General features: G+C 38.5%; 2 protein-coding genes across 2 annotated transcripts in view; both read right to left on the bottom strand.

Annotated features, from left to right (window-relative positions):
• The window catches only part of pi4kaa (phosphatidylinositol 4-kinase, catalytic, alpha a), a 32,320-nt gene extending 25,620 nt beyond the window's left edge, over nt 1–6,700 (bottom strand). The window contains exons 1-7 of the mRNA XM_015006124.2: nt 6,057–6,700; nt 3,006–3,122; nt 2,832–2,925; nt 2,661–2,749; nt 1,386–1,458; nt 1,035–1,297; nt 886–952 (exon numbers count right to left, since the gene is read on the bottom strand). Coding sequence (XP_014861610.2) covers nt 886–952; nt 1,035–1,297; nt 1,386–1,458; nt 2,661–2,749; nt 2,832–2,925; nt 3,006–3,122; nt 6,057–6,155 — 802 coding nt within the window. The 5' untranslated portion in view covers nt 6,156–6,700. The remainder of the gene's footprint in view (nt 1–885; nt 953–1,034; nt 1,298–1,385; nt 1,459–2,660; nt 2,750–2,831; nt 2,926–3,005; nt 3,123–6,056) is intronic.
• A 358-nt stretch (nt 6,701–7,058) lies between these two features.
• On the bottom strand, nt 7,059–19,601 carry slc25a1b (slc25a1 solute carrier family 25 member 1b). The gene is made up of 9 exons (XM_015006145.2): nt 19,191–19,601; nt 12,729–12,836; nt 11,530–11,629; nt 10,692–10,830; nt 9,900–9,984; nt 9,570–9,674; nt 9,370–9,485; nt 9,214–9,287; nt 7,059–8,618 (listed from the first exon to the last, which is right to left on the bottom strand). Exons 1-9 carry the CDS (start codon nt 19,300–19,302, stop codon nt 8,504–8,506), a joined length of 954 nt encoding a protein of 317 aa, XP_014861631.2. The 5' UTR covers nt 19,303–19,601; the 3' UTR covers nt 7,059–8,503.
• Nucleotides 19,602–20,174: the final 573 nt, after the last annotated feature.

Genomic DNA, 20,174 nt, shown 5'->3' with positions numbered 1-20,174 from the left:
ATTGAAATGGATGTATTTTATAAAACTGCATTGGAAACATTTTCTTTGCATCACACGAGTCACTTGATCAACAGCCGGATGCTGCTACTGCTGAAAACAAAGAAGAAGAGGACAGGAAGTGGTCGGAGGAATACTGTTTTGTGTTTTTCAGACAGCGTGCAGCTGGCTCCACCAGAGTTCTCACAGCGTCACACAGCTCATGTAAAGTTGTGTGTCATTCTAACGTGTTGAATTCACAGCTCCTCTGTAAAATCACAGATTGCAATTTCTCTAAAACACTGCATAGGTAGCTGCTAATGATTTTTTGCATTAACAAGCTTATTCACGTGTGATTTTCATTTTATTTCTAATCTAATTGAAACAACACATTTGCCAAATTGTATTTTTTCAACATTAATGGAATGCTGACAAAAATTTACACACATTTTCAATGGAAATGTAAGTAAAAATAAACATTTGGAAATGTGAACATGCTCTGTTTATATTATGCTTCCTGGAGCGTTTCCATTATAAATGTGTGCAAAACTTTGTTAGTATCCCACTAATGTCAAACAACACAATTTTGCAATTGTGATGCTTTCATTAAATAAGAAATGCAATTAAAATCACATGTGAATAAGTTTGGTCATGCAATAAGTAAACACACCACATAATCATAGTCCAACCACTTCCTGTCTTCTTCTTCTTGGTTTGTTCCAGAGGCATCAACTGGTTGTTGATCATGCGACTCGTGTGACGCAGAAAAAATGTTTCCTCTGCAGATTTGCTAAATAAACCAATTTCGAAATTGCCCTGTTTCTATTAAGTTAATTTATTTTTAAAAATTGTCAAATTGTGAATAATATGATCAGTGGAGACGATCATGGCACTGCACAGGCTGTTTACCTTCAAAGTACTGCGCAGACGGATCGGCAGGAGAGCTGGGCGTCAGTCCCGTTCTCTCTGGACTTGCCTACAAAACAGACACACGGTGATTCTTATTTTAACACGAGTCCCAAGTCGTCTTGCCTGTTCCACTCTGGAGCCGCCGATACCTGTTGTGAAACGCTGGACACAGAGGAGGTTTTACGTTTCAGAGAGTCTCCCTGACACACCGTGAGCAGAGAGCTTGGCAGGATGGAGCGGAAGTCGTTGAAGGAGCGCCGTCGGGCCGCATCGCCGCAGTCACCTGCAGAGAGCAACGGGGCAGCGGGTCGGGGGAACAGCTTGGACAGCAGCGGCTCGTCCGTGTTACTGTATCGGCCAAACGCCCTGGCCACACCCAGCAGGCTGGGCACAGTGTACCTGCACAGGTATCCTGCGAGACAAAATGGACGCAAAGGATAAGATTATCTGGAATAACTAGGGGAAACATGGAGAAACTGTAAAGGGTGTTGGGTTAGTACCTTTATCGTGAGCATCTGGATTTTTGCAGATGTCTTGGAGGACCTGCATGATGTCCATGAGCGCCTCCAGGATCTGAAATACATGGCTGGCTTTTCAGCTAGTTCATGAGGACGTACCGCAAAAGTCATTAAATCTCATGTATATCATATCTGTATAGTTCTATCTTCAGACAAGGGAACAGATGTTTTTTTAATCAGCATTGATTTTCTAGGCCCTTACGGTGTCACAGTGCATCAAGACCTCGACAACAACAGGACAAAATTCAGTTTTTCTTTGACCTTAGCGTATTGGGACATTTGCATTTTTAGAGCATTGTTGTTGTCATGTAGGATTATATGAAGGGTGTGACCAGCCAACCATTCTAGGAGAAACGATAACATTCAGTAGGTCATCTATGCATCATCAGCATATCAAAAAACTCAACTGAATTTTTGGAAAAGTTGACTCAAAGAAAGGATAAAGGCAGAAAGAGAAAGAAAAACATACACAAGTCTATATCTCTGAGGATCTCCATATAATTTAAATAAGTCACATGTTGTTTTGTTCTATTTCATAAATCTTTTAATACAAATATAGCCTAAAAGTGTAGCTTGTTTATTCACAAACACACTTACTTGCCGTTCAATCTTTTCATTCCAAACTCTTAACCATTTTTGGACTATTATCACAAAATCACCTCAAACTGTTTTGTGTCTAAATGCTGCAGAGATGCCTACTGATGAATATTCTACACATACCTAGGATTTTATTGGAAGCACTTCACATCTAGTGGTCAGAGCGTGAATGACACACATCAAATTATCTTATGCTGTGTCCTATCGAATAAACCTAATAAATAAAGACACCACTAGCTGTGATTTTACAGCATTAGATTGCATTTCAAACTTTGTAATGTTGACCAGAGTGATATTACAGAAACAGATGCTGTATTCCTGTTTAACCATAGCAGCATCAATGAAAGAATCTACATATCTGACATTGAAAATGCATTCAATTACTATTATGCCCAACATCACTAATTTGCATCACACTATAAATTTGTGTTGGGTATAAATAAAGAGAATCTTTATTTAATTTAGTATCTGCCAGACAACAAAACCACGATTCTGTTATTTTTTATTATATAATATGAAATAAATATAGGCAATAAGGGGTTAAAAACCAAGGCATTGTGATTTTATTTCAAATCTGCATCTATCCACAGCTATTCTAGTAATGCACTCACTAAACACTATGTGTCTGTGAATCCGGATGAGTAAATAGGAAGCACACACCTGTCCTCTAAAGTTCTCATCTCTCTGAGCAACATCTGAGAGCAGCGTCACAAGACAAAAGCTGAAGTTTTCTGCGACTGGAAGAGCGTCTGTAGGACGAGATGAAAACAGAGATTAAAACCTTGCAGTGACATCTTCAAGACTTGACCTGAGCACCACAGTGATACTGACCCCGCCCTTTGCGTTCAGAGCTCTCCTCAATCCACTGAACCTTGGGAAGCCCTTTTAGTAGCCCAAGAAGGTAGGGGACGATGACGTCTTTGTGCTGCAACACAAGATCGTCGTGTTTAGCAAGTAGTGAACGTTGGCGTGAGCGCACGACGAAGCGGCAGGAACGGGATTTACCTGTAGGTTGGACTCCACCAGGAAAATCCCAAGAGCAGTCACAGCATCCCGCCTCCTCTCGTCAAGCTGGAAGACGCCTCTGAAGTCCACAGGGCACATGCAGTGCAGCTTCTGCACCTGCAGAACAACAACAAGGGTTAATAAAACAGACTTTTTTGTTCAACTATATGAATTAGAAGGCAACCAAGGCAAATGCTGAAGAGAGCATTGACTTAAATTCAGAAATGTGTCATTTTAGAGCCGTTTTGAAAATGTATAGTTTAATAAATGATGCCACAGTAAAATCAATGTATTGTGATTTTAAAAAAAGCATTTATGTACAGGAGTGGGCATTTATCTTATCGCTTATTGTTTATCATGATAAACTTCCTATCATGATAAGAATTTAGATTTATTGCTGGGACGATAATTTCCAATGAATGTTTAAAACACTCCAAAACTATCTGTATAGTTTTATTATTTTCTCCACTGTTTGTTCAATGGAAGCATCAATAAACATCAATGCATTTGAAAATATGATGACTGCAGTTACTGTGAGCACTTTAATACAAATTACACTTCTTTATGTGACTGATGTCCTATTTATATAATACATTGTTAGGAGAACCTGTAACTAACACATTTACTGTTGACATGACCTTCCCTGCAGGGATACTTTAACTCCATTAGTCTTAATGATTGGGTTGGGATAAACGCCTTTTAGGAACCAAGCCAAAAACCTCTTGTTACAACTCAAATAGCCATTTCTACCCTGAGGTCAGCAGAATAAAAAAACTTCAGCCACAAATGTCTATTAAAAAAATAAAACTTATAATTTCAGAGAAATATCTACCCTAGAACCACAATTTAAATGAGGAAAATAAAAAAAACATCTACAAAAAGAAAATGGATTAATTTTCTTCTATGGGATGTCGATATTTGTGGAATATTAGTGGAAAATGATATAAAAACAACCCAGCTTTCTACAAAAAATATTACCATAATAATTTGGTTTATCTGTTTATTGTGGCTAAGAGTTTGATCTCATGGATTGATCTTGTTTGAACATTTGCCAGCAAATATATAAGAGTGATTACAAATGCTTGTTTGTGAACTTCAAAGTTTTCCTATGGGAGAAAGTCTCTGTGAGGATCATCTAGCAAAAGTTATGCAACATGCTACTTTTTTTTTATTTAATTAAAATGACTTGTTAGAACAAAAGTTATTCAACTTAACATAGTGTGCAAAAAACCCTGAAGGAAACAAAACTGTTGTACTTTTAAAAGCCCTATGAAAATGACTGACTTTACTGACTAACTGTATAATAATCGCTGTTTTATTGTGACTTCCTGATCTGCTTCCTACTGTGTTGTAACCTTCTCAGTGAGTCAAACAATTTCTCTCAAATCAAAGTTCAAACACCCAGAAAAAAGCAGAAACAAACCCGGCTGATCATTAATCGTAAAAACACCATGAAGTACAGCTGTATTGTTATTGAAACGGCCCTTTCATCACATTAGGTGCTTCCTGTTCAAAACTTCCCAATTCTGAAATCTCTCCTCCAACCAGCTCAACCTCTGGCTGCTTGTACAGATAAACGGGTACAGATGGATAAATTACAAGTAATAATGTGTATGTATAACATATTATTAACTTTACAACTCACACTTTCTTTGGTATGGCTAATTACCATTTATATGCATGCATGTGTTAGTAGGTGTGCAGGTATGTATGTGTAAATGCAACACATACAATACAGGAACACAAACAATTGTATATGAATTTGTCCATATATGGTTGGAAGGTGTTGGGGGTATGTGTGTGTAACGATAGGAAGTCTAATTTCAACAAAAAGCAACAATAAGTTTATATAGTAGTATATCAATGGAAATGTGTGTTGTTTAGTCCCACCTTGACACATAGAAAAATTAACGGAGTAAGCAAAAGGATAATTGCTCAAGTCCTGCTGAATTTATTATTGTAGCATTTAAAATAAGGCAACAGAAGAACAAATGATTGTGAAGTCTTGGAGAGGAGGTAGGACTAAATAAGTCTGTACTTCTTCCCAAGTGTAAATTCATTTGGGGGATTAATTGTGTTTACTCTTGTTCTCTATGTGTTTGAAGGAAATCAAAATTGAATTGAAATTTGATCAGAAGGGAGATTATTGTTGTCATCACTGCAACAACAAAAAGTATTAAACCGTTTATATAGTAGTATGAAGATGGCATAGGAGATAAACAGAATAAACACAAGTTAGAGGGAGGAGTGCTGCGTTATCTTTAAAAAAAGAGAGAGCCTGAAACAGAACATTGATTAAACATTTAAACAGTAGTTCAACCACAGGACAAGACGCATGGATTGAATAATTGATTAACACTTGGATGGATGAATTATTTAATATAAATTCATTGCTGCTTATCAAAAAGGTCAGACTGTAACTTCAAACCAGAGTGTTTTCATGAACACTGCAGTCTGCTCTTCCTGGGTTTGGCTCCTTTCAAGGTTTCTTCCTGTCTACAGTCGCCCTCCACGCTGTGCATGCTCAGGATGTTTGATGTAATTATAGTATTTACTATTAAAATAAATCCGATTCTCAAACCTAATCGAACGGAGTGCATTGCAATTTAATTTTAAACAGAAGAACTTTGTAAATGTGATTCTTTTTTTCCCCTTGCTCTTTAGAATGTCCTGAAAGTTTTATTGGTCTTAAGAGATTTTCTGTTTGTTTTGTACAGAGTTTCTTACATTATGTCCATGACGCACATTGGAAGTTAAAGGAGAGCGAAATAGAGGAAGAAGCGGCAGAAATCAGACAGAGCTCATTCAGTTCCATCCTGAGCAGATTAACTGCGGGCTAAAAACAGCCAACCGACACTAAAACCCACTGCGTAGCTACGTTAAACCTCCAAATAACAATAAACCTCCAAACTACCAGAGGAACTTAAAGTCAGTTCCGACCCACAGGAACACACCCGGTAAAGAGAGAACAGCGAAGTTCAGGACGTCAATGTCAAATTCAGTGTAAAGGGTTGTGACTAGCCTATCAGTACCAGCTAGCCGGGTCGTTACCTTGTCTAACGGCGCGTGCTGGTGAGTCGCGAGCGACCGAGCCAGAGACAGCACGGTGTTGAAGTAGAAGCCTCTGCATCCTCCTCCATTCAGAGACATGTTTAACCATTCCCGGACGCCGCTACACAGACACAAACATCTTCTATCGTTCGGCCCAACCACAGCAGATACAGAGGCTGCTAGAACTACGGTGGGGGAGATGGCCAAACAGTGCCAAACAAGGTCATAAACCACTGTGCAACTGAAAAACAGGTCCCATCGATGCTATTTTAGAAATTTTGCATATTCCGCTTTTTTCTGCAGTTTGACAGTTTACTCTATTTTTAGAGTATTGTCCATAGTTATTATTCGTATATTAAACTCAGGCTATAAACTTGTAAAAAAAAAAAATCTCTAGATGAGCTGAATTCATATTCATTCAGGTCAGATTTGGGCTTCCTATTTAATTTTTTACCATCATCATTCTTATGAGTGGAATCTGATACAATCTGTGGAGGCATCAAAGAAAAGGGTATAAATTAAAGATATAAATCATTTCTACCATTTAATGTTCTATTAAAATGTAAATAAAACCCGATTAAATGAAATTCCTTTTTAGGAATGCGCAATATATCAATATCAAAATCGGTATTGCCCGATATGAAGACATTTTTTAACGATAAGTAGAAGTGGGCTTATATAAGGTATTTATTTCTGTCTTGCTACAATTTGTGTATAATTTTCAGAAGGGTTTGGTCATGCAGTATTTGTTGTGACAAATAAAATAACATTTTCCCTATTCCTTTTAATATTTTCTAGTCTTACTTTCTATAAGACAGAAACTTATGGGAAATGAAAATAATTTCAACATTTTAATCTGCCAGGGTTTAATGAATATAAGCATTACATTTCCATGTACACCTTACAAAATCATCGTCCATCTAATGCGAAACGAACAATGGTACAGTGTGAGTACAGTTTGTGAGCAAAGAACAACAAAAAAATAAACACACACAGAGCAAATAGTCTGAACCATGTTTATTTGTAGTAATGAGACAGAAGGGACATGATGTTCTATGGTCTGTGAACATTTTCAGTGTTAATCCAAAAACCCCAGATATATTTAAATAGCTGTGATGGAGGCCAGGGTTAAGAGATTAACATGAAAGATAAGTATAATTCACAGTAAACATAGCGTGTTGCACACAAAGACTGCAATAAGCAAAATAAGAATTAGCATTGCATGTAAACAAGCCAGTTTCACAAGCTACAAGCTCTAAGTCCATAACATACAATTGTGTTATGAGCAGCAGTTGGCACATTAGGTCCTCAGATGGCATAAAAAGTAAAGGCAATTAACTTGAGAAAGACCGAAATTAGGTACCTGTATTACAAAAGAATCTATGGACAGAGATGAAAGGCACCATTAGTTGCATCCGAAGCACTTTAAAAGCAAAGTATACAATTTAGAGCAAAAAAAAAAGAAAAAGAAAAAAGCATAAAGAAACACTGATGCTGATACAGATGAGTTGAGAAGATATAAACGTGTTAGAAATACCTTAGGCACAGCTGGAGAATTAACAACAGTGTATAAAACCGAGTTCACTCCTAAATCTGTAGTGATGGAAGACATCCTTCTCTCATCCTTAAGCTCAAAACGAACCACAGAAAACACAGGCACTTCCCAGGGCAACACGTAAATTAATATAGAACATCTTTGTGAATTAAAGGCGAACCCTCCTCACACCGCCTCTGACTCATCCTTAAAGGATATTAAACAAATTGTCATACAACAATATCTTTAAATTACACCTCATAACATAATCTACATGTTTAAACATTCTAGAATTAAGGCATTTGTTTATTTATTTATTTGACCCTCAGCAGCATATTATTTATTGCATTAGGTACCAATTTAATGAACTTTCTACTTCCTCACAAGTAAAAAATAATAATAATAAAGGGTTTAAAATGTTAGATCTCTGAGTTGTTTTTTGTTTTTCTTCAAGTATATATTTTTTCCTCTAGTGTTTAAATCACATTATAAGGGGCTGGCTGTTAGCTTTGTATCAAGTGAACACAGCATTAGTTTGTGCTGAAAGGCACTAACATCTCTTAGTAGAGCAGATCTACTGGCTGCTTTTCACTTGGCTCTTAAGGAAAATTCCCCCATCAGGAAATTTGAGAGAGGCGGGAGGAAAGAGCAAACGTGAGCAGCATTTCTGCATCTCTAAGGTACCATTGGTTGCATGTGGTAATGCAGGTGGTAATGCTTGCACTGCTTCTGTGCTGCTGTGCTGTAAGAAACAAAGAATGAAGTACTAAACCAACCCGTTTCTGATTTCTACCTGAAAATACTTGGAGGTAAACGTTAGGACCGAGAAGACCCGATTTAAGAAGATGGGATTTTTAGCCTGTTTTAGTAACTGTTTGAGCGCTCCAGGTAGTGCAGTAAGCGGGCGTCCGGATTAGTTATTCTTCCACATAATGTTCAAGAACTTGACAACTTCCTCATAGATGATGAAGACAATGGCGACATCCATACACACCCGACCCAGACGAGGAATGGTACCTTTGTAGAACCTGGACATGGGGAGAGCATGATGTTACATGAAGACACTGTGATTCAATTGTGATTTTGCTACTTAAAGCTGCAGTATGTAGTTAGCTTTTAGGAAAATGCATTTTTTACATATTTGTTTAAGCCATCATTATGTCCTGACAGTAGAATATGAGACAGAAAATCTGTGGGAAAATAATCTAACTCTTCTGCCTTCTCCCTGTGATCCTACTGTCATCTGCAGAAATGCACCGATCTTGGTCAGAAACAACCAATCACAGCCAGGAGGAGGGTCTTAGCACTGTCAATCATGCTTGTGTACATGGTGATCTCTTAGCTTCCATTAGCACAGCGTCGGCAAACCAGCAATCGTGAGCTCGTACACGCTGTGTGGGGGACGGAGTGAGCAATGCGTACACCAGCATGACTGACAGTCCTAAGACCCTCCTCCTGGCTCCTATTGGTTGTTTCTGAGTAGGAGCGATGGCAATCTCCAGCAGTCATTGGGTGAGAGGCGGAGTCCATCCTGCAGGTCACCACCCCTTCACCGGGCAACCACAGCAGAGATCAAAAAGAGAAACTTTTATCCCCAGCTTCAGTCTGTCCCATTGCACTTACGCCATTGGCCCTTCATGCTTCATGATTTGAACGGCACAGTCCACTGTGCTTTTGTACTTGTGGGCATCGAGTCCCTGTTGACAAAAACACAACCCGTCACCAACAGCGCTGCAGGTCGAGTTCTGAGGCAAGGATCAAATGTGCGAGGGAGCTGACCTGCATCCTGGTCTTAATCACATCCAGTGGAGTGTTTCCAAAGACACTGGCGGCTCCGGCGAAAGCTCCAAACAGCCCGGTGATGAGGGGGTTGATGACTTTGTTGGGGTCGTCACCTTTAAGAGGGACGAGAAGCGGTCTGTTTGAAAAAGCTGCAGCTTTAGATGGACTTTTATTACTGCAGCGGTTTATTTTCATACCTTTGTACCAGTTTCTCAGTGAGGTCATGACGTAGAAGCGGATGGCCTGATTGGAGCCCTGTTTCAGCACAGTGGCAGTCAGTCCCTGATAGGTCCCCTTTAGTCCTGAAAACAACAAAACACTTCATTAACAAAGTGGAAGGAGGATATGGTCTGTTAAAATAACATAAACGAATCAGAGAGGAAAGATGAACTGCTTGGTCCGTGTAGTTTTCGTTCAACTGAACACGGACCCAGCAGAACCAATCATTTCCAATGTGGCAGAATCATTATGTGCATAGCGGTGGTTAACCAGCAGGGGGCAGTATATATAAATAAAACCTTCCTCACCTTGGGTCCTTACAATCTCCCTCACCCCGTGAAAAAATCCTCTATACTTTGGGTTAGCTGATGTTTGATCATGGATGAATTTAACCTAAAAAGACAAAGAAGAATAAGAAGTTTGTTTACATGAGTAAAATTACACAGCAGGAGCCCAGAGTCTGTTTTTGAGTTTAGTGAAGCTGCTGGGGTTTAGCTTAGATCCACCAAACAGTAAAATAAAATATATCCAGACACATTTTCACTTGTTCTTTTGCACAAGAACTTCCACTGCTGCAGCTTCTTCTTCTACTTCTTCTCTGAGAAGTGATTGTTCTTGAAATGTAAGTTCTCATAGAACAAGAAAAACAGGGAATTTCCTGAGAGGCACATAACACACATTGTTTTTTTTCTATGACATTCATTTGCATTTTTGGTGCCTTTAAAAAACAGTCATACCCCTGAAGCTTTTTTCCATTTCATCGTGCTACAAAAAATTATTTTGACTAATATTTTTTTAAATTTTATTAAGTAAATGACCTGCGAAGAATAAATGGCTACATTGGATTTCATTTAGGGATATCAGAGTATATATTTCAGATATTTAATTACAAAATAGTTGGAAAAACTATGTATAATTTTTGTCATTTCATAATTATGCATCATTTTCTGCTGCTCTATCATATAAAATCTCAATAAAATCCAAAGAGATTTGTGATTGTACAGTGACTCTTCAAGGGGTATGAACACTTTTGCAAGGCCCTGTGTGTGTACACAAAAATATTTTAACTTCCCCAAAGTATTGTAACTTTTTAATTATACCTTAACAGTCTCCATTGGACAGACTACCATCACGGCCTCGGCGACTCCGGCTCCAAGACCACAGAGGAATCCTCGTTTGCTGTCTAGTTTGCCGCTCTCGTCTCGCATTTTATTACTGAGGAATTCAAACATCCCGAACCTGCCAGGGTGAGGAGGACATGGAGACGATCACTGACACCGCAGAGAAACTCTGGGTGGTTCTGCATAATTGAAAGCAGGAAGTTTTAGCTTCCTGCTTCCTTCATGCTACATGCTTCACGATTTGAAGCATGAAGAAAGTTGTTGTTTATTATACAACATCACAGAATATGTCAGATAAGCCATGAAGGTCAGTTTTTGTGTGGAGTCCCTCAGTGTAGCATAAGTGTAAATACTAGCGGTGCGCCGATAAATTGGCCCAGATTTCCTTAATTTTGGGAAATCCAAAACTATTTTATCCACCAATCTTAACTTTCACAAAGGTATGAAAATCATCCCTGTTTGATCTGCAGGGACAGAGGGCTGACTCACACACCTGCCCACAGCGCCACATCTGGATGTACACAGTTAAACAATAGTCACAACACTGTTGCCAACTTAGCAATCTTATCGCTATGTTTAGCAACTTCTCAGACAAAAAAAAAAATAGTTTGTTGACACAACAGACAATTTGTTGACATCATGAGTGCTTCACATGGAGAAGTCTTTACTTTCTAATCAAATGCATGTTACAATGATTGTATCAACAACAAACACAATCAGTGTAAAAGGAAAGAGGCTGCTGCAGAGAATGTAAACCATAAACTCTATAGTTTATTAGAGAACCACTTGTGTGTGTTTAGTGTTGTGGCTGCAGTACCTGACTGCTGCTTTGGGTATAGAGCCGTAGAGCAGCGAGCTCAGGCCTCTGTACAGCCCCTTCACCCCATGGCCGTTCACCGTCTGCTTCACACAGTCCACTGTTAGGACAAAATGGACACAAGTTAGTTTTTAAAGCATTAATGGCACCTAAATAGGCTGAAGGGACACAAAGATCTGAGGAGTTTTGTTTTCAAGTTGGGCTTGTATAAAGATCTGTGCCAAGGTTCAAAAGTCAAAGGTTGGCTTACGATGTAACAAACGTCTGTTTGCATGACTCTTAACCTGTGATAACACAAGTTATCACAGGTTAAATATACATAGAGCATAAAAAGATTTTCTTCTCACTTTAAAAGGTGAGTTCATTTCTAGTTTGTTATATTTGGAAAACTGTTTTTGTTTTCTTGGTGACAGTAGTTCTGAGTGATGGAATACAGTTCAGTCACAATATTCAGTAATAACTGAAGCCGGTTTTTTAAATCCAGGCTGAAACAACTTTTGATTTTTGTTCCATGTTGGGGACTCCTCAATGTTTGAGATGCTTGATCTAAAAGCCACGATCTCTGTATAGTATCCAAAGTAAAAAAAAAAATGTTGTATCGAGACACCTCTGATAAAAAACCTCTGATAAAAATTCAGTCCATTTTCCATTTAGTCCATTTATGTATGATTTTCAAACTAAACACTTCCAACCATTAAACATGGTGGGGGAAACATCATAAAAACAGAGAACTATTTACTAATTCTTCTGTTTCACTTCAACTCAATAGCGGTTTCCAAAAAAATAAAATAAAAAATCCTGTATGTCAAATACGACTTAAAAGAAAATTTAGTCTGAAGGAGCTGAGTAGAGGAGAGGGGAGGGGAGGGTGGTCTCCTGTATGAGGCGGAAGGTGGGAAGCTTGGAAACTGTAACTCTGAGGAGGAGGAGCTGCGTCTTGAAGGCGTGGCTACGTTCACCCAGACGTTTTGAATGGCTGAATGGTTGCAACGGGAGATTAAAAGATTTCTCAAAGATGCAAAGGCACCATGAGGGAATAACATTATGAACATCAGAAAAGTCGATGTGACATAACACCGCCCCTTTTAGTTTCTGGAACAAAAGAAGATGGTGGACGACCTTCAAGTTCCAAAACCAACAAATAATCAGTTAAATGTTGCTTAGGCCACACTGGGTTACACTAGTCAGGGCAAACTCACCGATTCCTCTGTATTTGGGAGGGTTGGCTTTCTCGTCGAGCTGCAGCTGTGTTTTTACATACTCTGTTGGGAAGGTGATGCAGATCTCAATGCCTCCTGCAATCCCGCCTGAGTGAACACAAAACATCTGGGTGAAGACGGTTTCCTGAGGCGAAACCGGGTCAAAGAACCAACACAAAGGGAGCCGCCGAGGGACACAACAGCTCTTTATCACACAACAACATACGGGGCAAAAAAATGTCCCCTTCATGGCTTGTTGTTTTTAAGTTCTGTTTAAAAAAAATTACACATAAAATAGATCAAAGTATCCTATAAAATTGTAAACAAAAAATATCTAAAAGTAAAAATCATCCACATTGATGTTGATTGATGAATTGCATAAGAATACATAAAATCTGAAATATATGGTATGCACTTGTATTCAGTCCCCTTTACTTTCATACCCCTAAATAAGATGTCAGTACATCCAGAAGTCAGTATTTATAGATTCTGTGTAAATAATGTGAAAACCATTCATAATTTTCTTTCCATTCCAATTTATGTAACAACTTTGAAGTTGTAAAGTTACAAAAGTCAGAAGGGTGCTAATAATATTCATATCTAACACAACTAAACATGAAAAAGGCTCTTGTTTTTGTCACACGGAATAAAATACAACACAACATGCTTTAAAAACATGAATAAAGCGCTACGCACGACGTGAGACATAAAGATGTAAACAAAACACAAAGAAAGAGTTGTTAGTGAAGCCGGTGCTGGATTGTGAAAACTCCCAACGTACGGTACCGAGTGGAGCCGTTCCACCTTAAATTCCTGGCAGTCACACATCTGCTGTTGAACAGCAAACACGGCGCCTGCAGCTGATTGGCTGGGCTGATCTCAGAGTGATTCTACCCTCAGATACGCCCCTTGGCCCCGCTCCAAGTCAAAGGGGGCGTGTGACCTCTTGATCAGCACTTTGGTGAGCCACCAGAGCAGATCCAGTGTCTGTGAGTGGACACATTCTTGTAACGCAAACAAGAGGTGTACTGTATGCATAAAGGGAAAGAAGCTAACATGACAAAACACACTGATAAAATGGGAGATATAATCTTATTTTTAAGATTGCTTCATAAAAAAAACAACTGTGCTTGAATGTGCCCCTATGAATAAAAAAGGCATAGTGTGTTGATGCTCTTAACATGCATTTCCAACAAAAAATACAAAAAAAAGTCATGCAGTGAAATTCAGCACAGCAGTGGTTCAAGCCAACAATCAACTCAAACAAGTTGGGGGTTTTGTGCAAAATACAACCACAGAATTGCAGCCTTCCCAAACCGGGGCTTGCACAAAAACCTTCTAGTGTTTCATGAAAGCCTGTTCTAAATGTGTCAACAGTGCTGGATGCGACACACCCAGGCAGTGTAGTTAGAGGCTGGCTCTGAAGCTCTAACTACAAATTAAGCCAGGATCAAAATCACAGTGCACAACACAGTCATCAAGAGACGAGACTTGGCAGTACCTGCAGTGGTCCACATATTCAAGCTGGGGAAAGACAAAGAACCAGTTTATCGAGTTCAGATGTGTTCCATCGATTTAAACATCATTTTAACAAGATGAAAACAAGCAAAACACACTGTAGTGCTTCTAATGAGAGTTAACCAGGTTCCAGAGAGAATTTATCAAACTAGTAAAAACAAGCCATTGAAACTCTTGATTTAATAGTCACAGTATTCAGTCTCATGCTATGCCATGCGGCTGTTTCGTCTGCGACAATGAAGATCGGCTCACGTCAGTACGCTGGACACTTGGAGTGACTTCTACTGACAGCAGCCCAACCTCATTTTCTGATTAATTCAGAAAATAATAATTTGGCCACTTGGAGGAACACAATCATGTGTATAGAGTATTTTACTTTTAGCCATAGATGGTCAAACGATCATTAAGGGTGCATTCACATCAGCCCTGTTTAGTCTGCCTTAATACGACTCTAGTTTGTTTACCTGGTTCACCTGGGGAGATGTGAATCGAACTCTGATGAGAGTAAATTAGATTATCTTGGCCCACTTACTAGGTGTCTCTACAGACATCTGACAAGGATACAAATACTGAAAATTATTTATTTTCTTCTTCTCTGAGTCAACATCAGATAAACTAGCACATCATCGCTGCCTTCAGTGAAAACTCCATATCTCTGAATGGAATGCTGACGTTTGAGGAGGCGCGCGGACGTCTCCTTGAGGTCGAAACGCCTCAAGCACACAGACACACATTTATCTCTAAAGGGAGATCTAAGAGGAACAACAAGCTAAATCTGCATTCATTTGTGCTGAAGACCTGAAACAACCTCCTACAACATGCATCACGCTGCTTTTCGTCCCGCAAGTTTGCAAGTCAGAAATTGAGGAGCAGCGCGTTGTCATAACGACACTGTCGACAGAGTTGGTCACATATGTTAGCTTGACATTTGGAATGAAGTATTGTTTTTTTTTTGGACTTTAGGGAAAAAAAATGTGGCCGAAAAAGTTGCTAAAGTATTCGAGACCTAAATACCTACATAGTTATTTACTGGTTTTAGGTTATCTGTGAACACAATTAGCCTCTGGGGGATTCCACTAGTAACAGCAACGTTTAACATTTAAATAGTGAGTATGGTGACAACACAAGAGATCTGAACTAGTTAGGCTTCAGTTGAGGCCTGCACTAATGATTATTAGTAATAGGAATTACTCTAAAAATTATTCTGATGATTAATCAGATAAGAGTAATTTTCACATTCTCCAGATTCTTCATTTAACCACATAAGCCTTTTTTTAATACAATACAAGAAATATACTAAGTCATAAAAAAAACAAGTAATTAAATTCCTTTTTTAAAAAGGAAAACATTTATTTTTGCCTAAAATGCAACAGCAGTATTCTTTTAGTGAATGCAAGATAATTTCTAGCAAAAAAAAAGAAAAAAATATGAATCTGTATTTTTAAAAATACTTCTATCCACAACATGTTTGACTTAACATCAATACAAGGTAGCAATGATTTGTTGATTACTTTTGTGGGATTAAGTGATTAACAACTGGATTAGCAAAAGGTGTCTAATAGGAGTTTTTTTATATATAAAATCTGAACCAGGTGAAGCTAAAGTTATACCACTTCATGATTTCTGTGTTGAACACATTTACAGATAAAATGTATATACATGTGTACAGATCTGGCTTAACTTGTGCTCTGAATATGTTGTTCTTTAGGCTAATAGCCTTTATGGAGTCTGTATACTGCAGTCAATGATTAATCAATTACTAAATTAGTTGACGATTAATCCAATTAATTGTTTCAGCCCCACTATAGTTAAGATCCCATTTAAGGGAAAGTTAGAAGTAGAATTAGAACTAGAAAAATCCAACACAGAATCTCTAAAGTTGTTCTGTTTAAATAGAGATAATCCTTAGGTAGTAATTCGCTTGTCTATTCTCCTTTTTTTATTTGCTAGAGAGACAGGCAGATTTCTGAGCTGCACCTTTAAACAAGTGGATGTGCATAAAACCAGTCTATGGCAGCAACTATGAGGACTACAGTGTTTTCTCCATGTTTTGTCTTACATAAACATATAGAGTAAGCTTGTTGCTTTTATGCCCTCAAATGTTACCCTGACCACTCCACCCTGAGGACAAGTTTGAAAAAAGCAATCTGTTTGTAACATCAGTGAAAAAAAAAAAAAGGAAAGTTAAGCCCCTGTGCTGAGCCCCTGAACTGAGCCTGGGGCCGGCGCAGGCGTGTTGTAATCTGGGAGCAAAGTGCTTCGTCATTGTGGCTCGTGACCACGAGCGCCGGGTCCCGGGCTTCTGAGCAAACCCAATGAGGGCAGCAGGTTAATAAACACACACAGGGAGTCACGTTCAGGAAAACGATGGGCGACGACTGTGAATCTCATTGATGTTTTAAACGTGATCAGTAGTAGTAGTGTCCAATAGTCACGGTATCTGTGTTAACGGTGCCCATGACGCAACGTTGCCGATAGGAGATTATTCTCCAGTACATGCTGATCTGCGAGTCCAACCGTCTGTCATTGATTGACTAGAGAGCCGGGGGGCAAAAGGGGCTTGAGCTGAAGTCTGAGGTACCTGATGCAAAGTGGAACATTACAGAACAAAATGACTAACACCTTTAAGAACCGTCCTAAAGTCTTCTCTGATCACACACTTCCATTCAGCTCTCATCAAAAAGTATTTCATCTGCTCTATCTAATCATCACTAATAATGAGTGACAGAAGCCTTTGGGAATTTTTTCATTAAAAAAACATTAAGTTTTCACACAAAAAATATCCAGAATAAAGTCACTGTGTGTTGTGTTTAGTTACAATGGGGATCTTCAGAATCATCTTTAAACTCTATGACTCACTTTGTGCGTTCTTACACAATAGTTTGCTGGAATTTTGGCCCATTTCACCCAAGGGACCAGCTGTAACTGGGTCAGGCTGCAGACCGCCCATGTTGCCCTTAAAGTAAACTATTCTCTATACGGTTACTCTAAAAGAGAAAAAAAAAAACAACTGCAGAAAACTTGAAATGGTGAATATGACAGCCACAGGTTCACCTCCACCTGACTCAGATGTTTTGAATTAACCTATCAGACGCTTGCTAAGCTATGAAATCATCGACTGGGTGGTTCTATGTTATTTGGGTATAGTCTTCCTCATAGTGCAGGAGTCTACAACCTACGGATCCAAAAAACTTTGACTAAAAACTGAAACAGCTGCAGTTTCAAAAATAGATATAGCAACAAATGCAGGTTTTAGCATTTTTTCTGATTTTTCATGGAATAATTACATTTAATTTTTCACCACAGAATCACAGTAAAAGTACCGATCGTTTTTATTCAGATCTACGTTTCTTTTTATTATGCTGAAAACTATGTGCAAATATCAACATCCCACGTAAAAAAAAAAAAAAAATTAGACATCTTTTTGGAAATGTGCTGCATTTTTTATATACATTGAAACCTGAAAATAGGCAGAAAGTGGTTGCTCTTTAAATATGACGGCATATTTTTATTTAAAAATATCTGCTGTCATTAGATATTTATATTTAAAAAAAACTATAAGATGTATTTTTTCAAAAGATTCGCTAACGTTTGCGGCGCTGAACTGAAGGTAAAAATGGCTTTTTGTATTGTGAAGGTTGCAGACCCCTGTTTAAGTCTACGTAAACCTCTAAATCTAAATAAATTCAAATCAAATGTCTTAAGAAAACCTCTTATAATTCTTTAATTGAGCAAATAGGAATCTTCACTGACCTAAAACAGAAAACCTTTAGTTTGATCCAGTGTCAGATAGTGTGAAAAAAAGGTGACGTTTTTAAAAGTTGTGGTTTCAACAGCACTAAAATGTTCCACCATTTCTAAACTCCTTTTACTGAGATGTAAAGAGAGATTTCAGTACATGGAAGAATCGTGGTTGTTCTTCTGCTTAACATCACAGAAATGAAAGCATTCTATGTAGATTCATGTTTAAGATTTGCAAATGAAATGTAGCATTACTACACAAGATTATCATACTGTGAGGATGCCAACATGCTTTAGTGCAAACACTTAATTCTGAAGTTGAACTAGCTAAACTTCTGCAATGCAACTTTAGATTTTATTCTGCTCAAAATGATTTTTATGTCAGTGTAATTAAATAACAGAGAACTGGACCCATGTAGACAGCTCCAAAACTTTATTAGGTTAATCTATCAACTTGTAATGGCTCACCGCCAAGGGAACCACTCTTGCAGGGGGGTGGCACGAGCAACGCACATGATGCTGAAGCTGGTAGCTGATTCAGAACTTCTGATTCAGTGCTAACTAAAGGCTTAATTCACAGAATCATTAAGGATTCTGGGTTGTTATTTTATCCTTAGTTCGCAAAAGAAAATATTTAAACAGATCAAACTTTAACTATAGCAGTTTGCACAAAGCAGAATCTGCATTGATTTTGTTGCAACTTGTAAAATAAAGGCAGCCAATACATCTTTTCTTTAAAACAGAGTTTCGGATTTATGGAATCTGTTTGTATTTCCAATGTTGCTGGTGAAGGGGTCAAAGGTCAAAAGTACATAGACATTCCTGTGACACTTGCTCCAGTATTTTATTTTAAGAGCGTCTGATTTCATGTGTAAAATAAACATTTTTGGATTTCATTTTATTTTTTAATTCTTGTACACTTCAGATATATTCTAAAGTTGGATCGGAAACAACTTGTTCCGCAATGACTATATAAAAAAGAAAAGAAACACTAGCATTACTATTGAGAATACCTTGGTCAACACACATACTTTCTTAGATATCCACATTCATTAGTAATTTAGCAGGGTAGTCCTAAAAAAAGTGATAGTTTCCCTAGGAACTGAAAGGAAACACACTTGAGTCCAGTGAGCTGACAGCGCTGGAGCTTGTAAACTCAGGCGCAGACCCCAGCGCTCAGCCCCGCTGTCACCCCTTCCTTACCTGCCAGAATAGCCTTGCCCGGGTGCGTTAGCTTGGCTTTCCCCGCCGGAGCTGCAGCAGCTAAAAACTGCGGTCGGTGAAACGGACTCACAAATCTTCTCGGTTCAGACATGCCTGCGGTCCCCTCGGCCTAACTTTTTTCTTTTTTTCTGTTTTTAAATCAACACGCGCAGTTGGCCGCCACACACTCACTCGGCTTTGAAGTCCTCATGCAGACTGGCTGCTTTGAGCAAGAGCGGCGCCGCGGACATCCAAAGGCCAGCCTGGCGATGTTGACCATTGGACTTAGTGCATATCAGGAGTTCATGATGTCTGTGGACTTTTGTCAGTAAAGTTCCCTCTGTGGCATTTACGGAGCCTTGAAAGCACCGACGGGCGGGGCAGGACGTGACACTTCGCCCCACCAACACGGAAAAACGCCATGTTTGTTATTTTTAAGGTGGACCGATATAATTATTTCTAAGAGCTTGCCAGCAGAGGGCACTGTTTACCTTTTACTGGGAATCTGGACAAAGGGTTTTGCGGCAGTTTTATTTGGAAGGGAAATGCCTTAGTCAATTATAGAAATTTTAAATTCTGTTTTAGAGTAAGATTAATACTTATAATATTTTCAAACATTTGTGTATGCTATTTATTGTTGATTACTGATTTTTGTACAGTTATAATTTGGATAAAATGTGGCAGAAATGATCAAATTAGATTAAAAAAAATAAATTAGACTTTTAACCTGAATTTTGTGTAATTATTAAGGTTTTCTTGAACTATGGCATTTTTAAACGTCCTCCTTGAGTTCAAGTCTTCTATTGCTGTAAAATAAAGCAGTGCTCTGCTTCATTTTATGCCAGTGTCAGTTTAGTGCAAAGGCTTGATGAAGAAAACAATCATTAATACACAGAGGTGACTTAGAGTACCCAAACATTGTAGTCCAGTACCACTACTTCAACACAAGAAAAAAATAATTGTCCAAGAAGTTACTTAAACTTA

The sequence above is a fragment of the Poecilia mexicana genome, unplaced genomic scaffold (assembly GCF_051168715.1).
Source record: "Poecilia mexicana isolate PSO_F unplaced genomic scaffold, ASM5116871v1 scaffold_12, whole genome shotgun sequence".
NCBI lineage: Eukaryota > Metazoa > Chordata > Actinopteri > Cyprinodontiformes > Poeciliidae > Poecilia > Poecilia mexicana.
The sequence above is the reverse complement of the archived record's forward strand: the minus strand, read 5'-3'. Positions and strand labels throughout refer to the sequence as shown.

Bases quoted from the DNA above. Each gene is read 5' to 3' on its own strand.
- slc25a1b (XM_015006145.2), bottom strand. From the start codon at position 19,302: ATGTCTGAACCGAGAAGATTTGTGAGTCCGTTTCACCGACCGCAGTTT. The intron at 9,486-9,569 runs GTATGAAAATAA...TCCCTCTTAAAG, and splicing joins ACTGAGAAACTGGTACAAAG to GTGACGACCCCAACAAAGTC. The intron at 9,288-9,369 runs GTCAGCTCCCTC...TTTTGTCAACAG, and splicing joins TGATTAAGACCAGGATGCAG to GGACTCGATGCCCACAAGTA.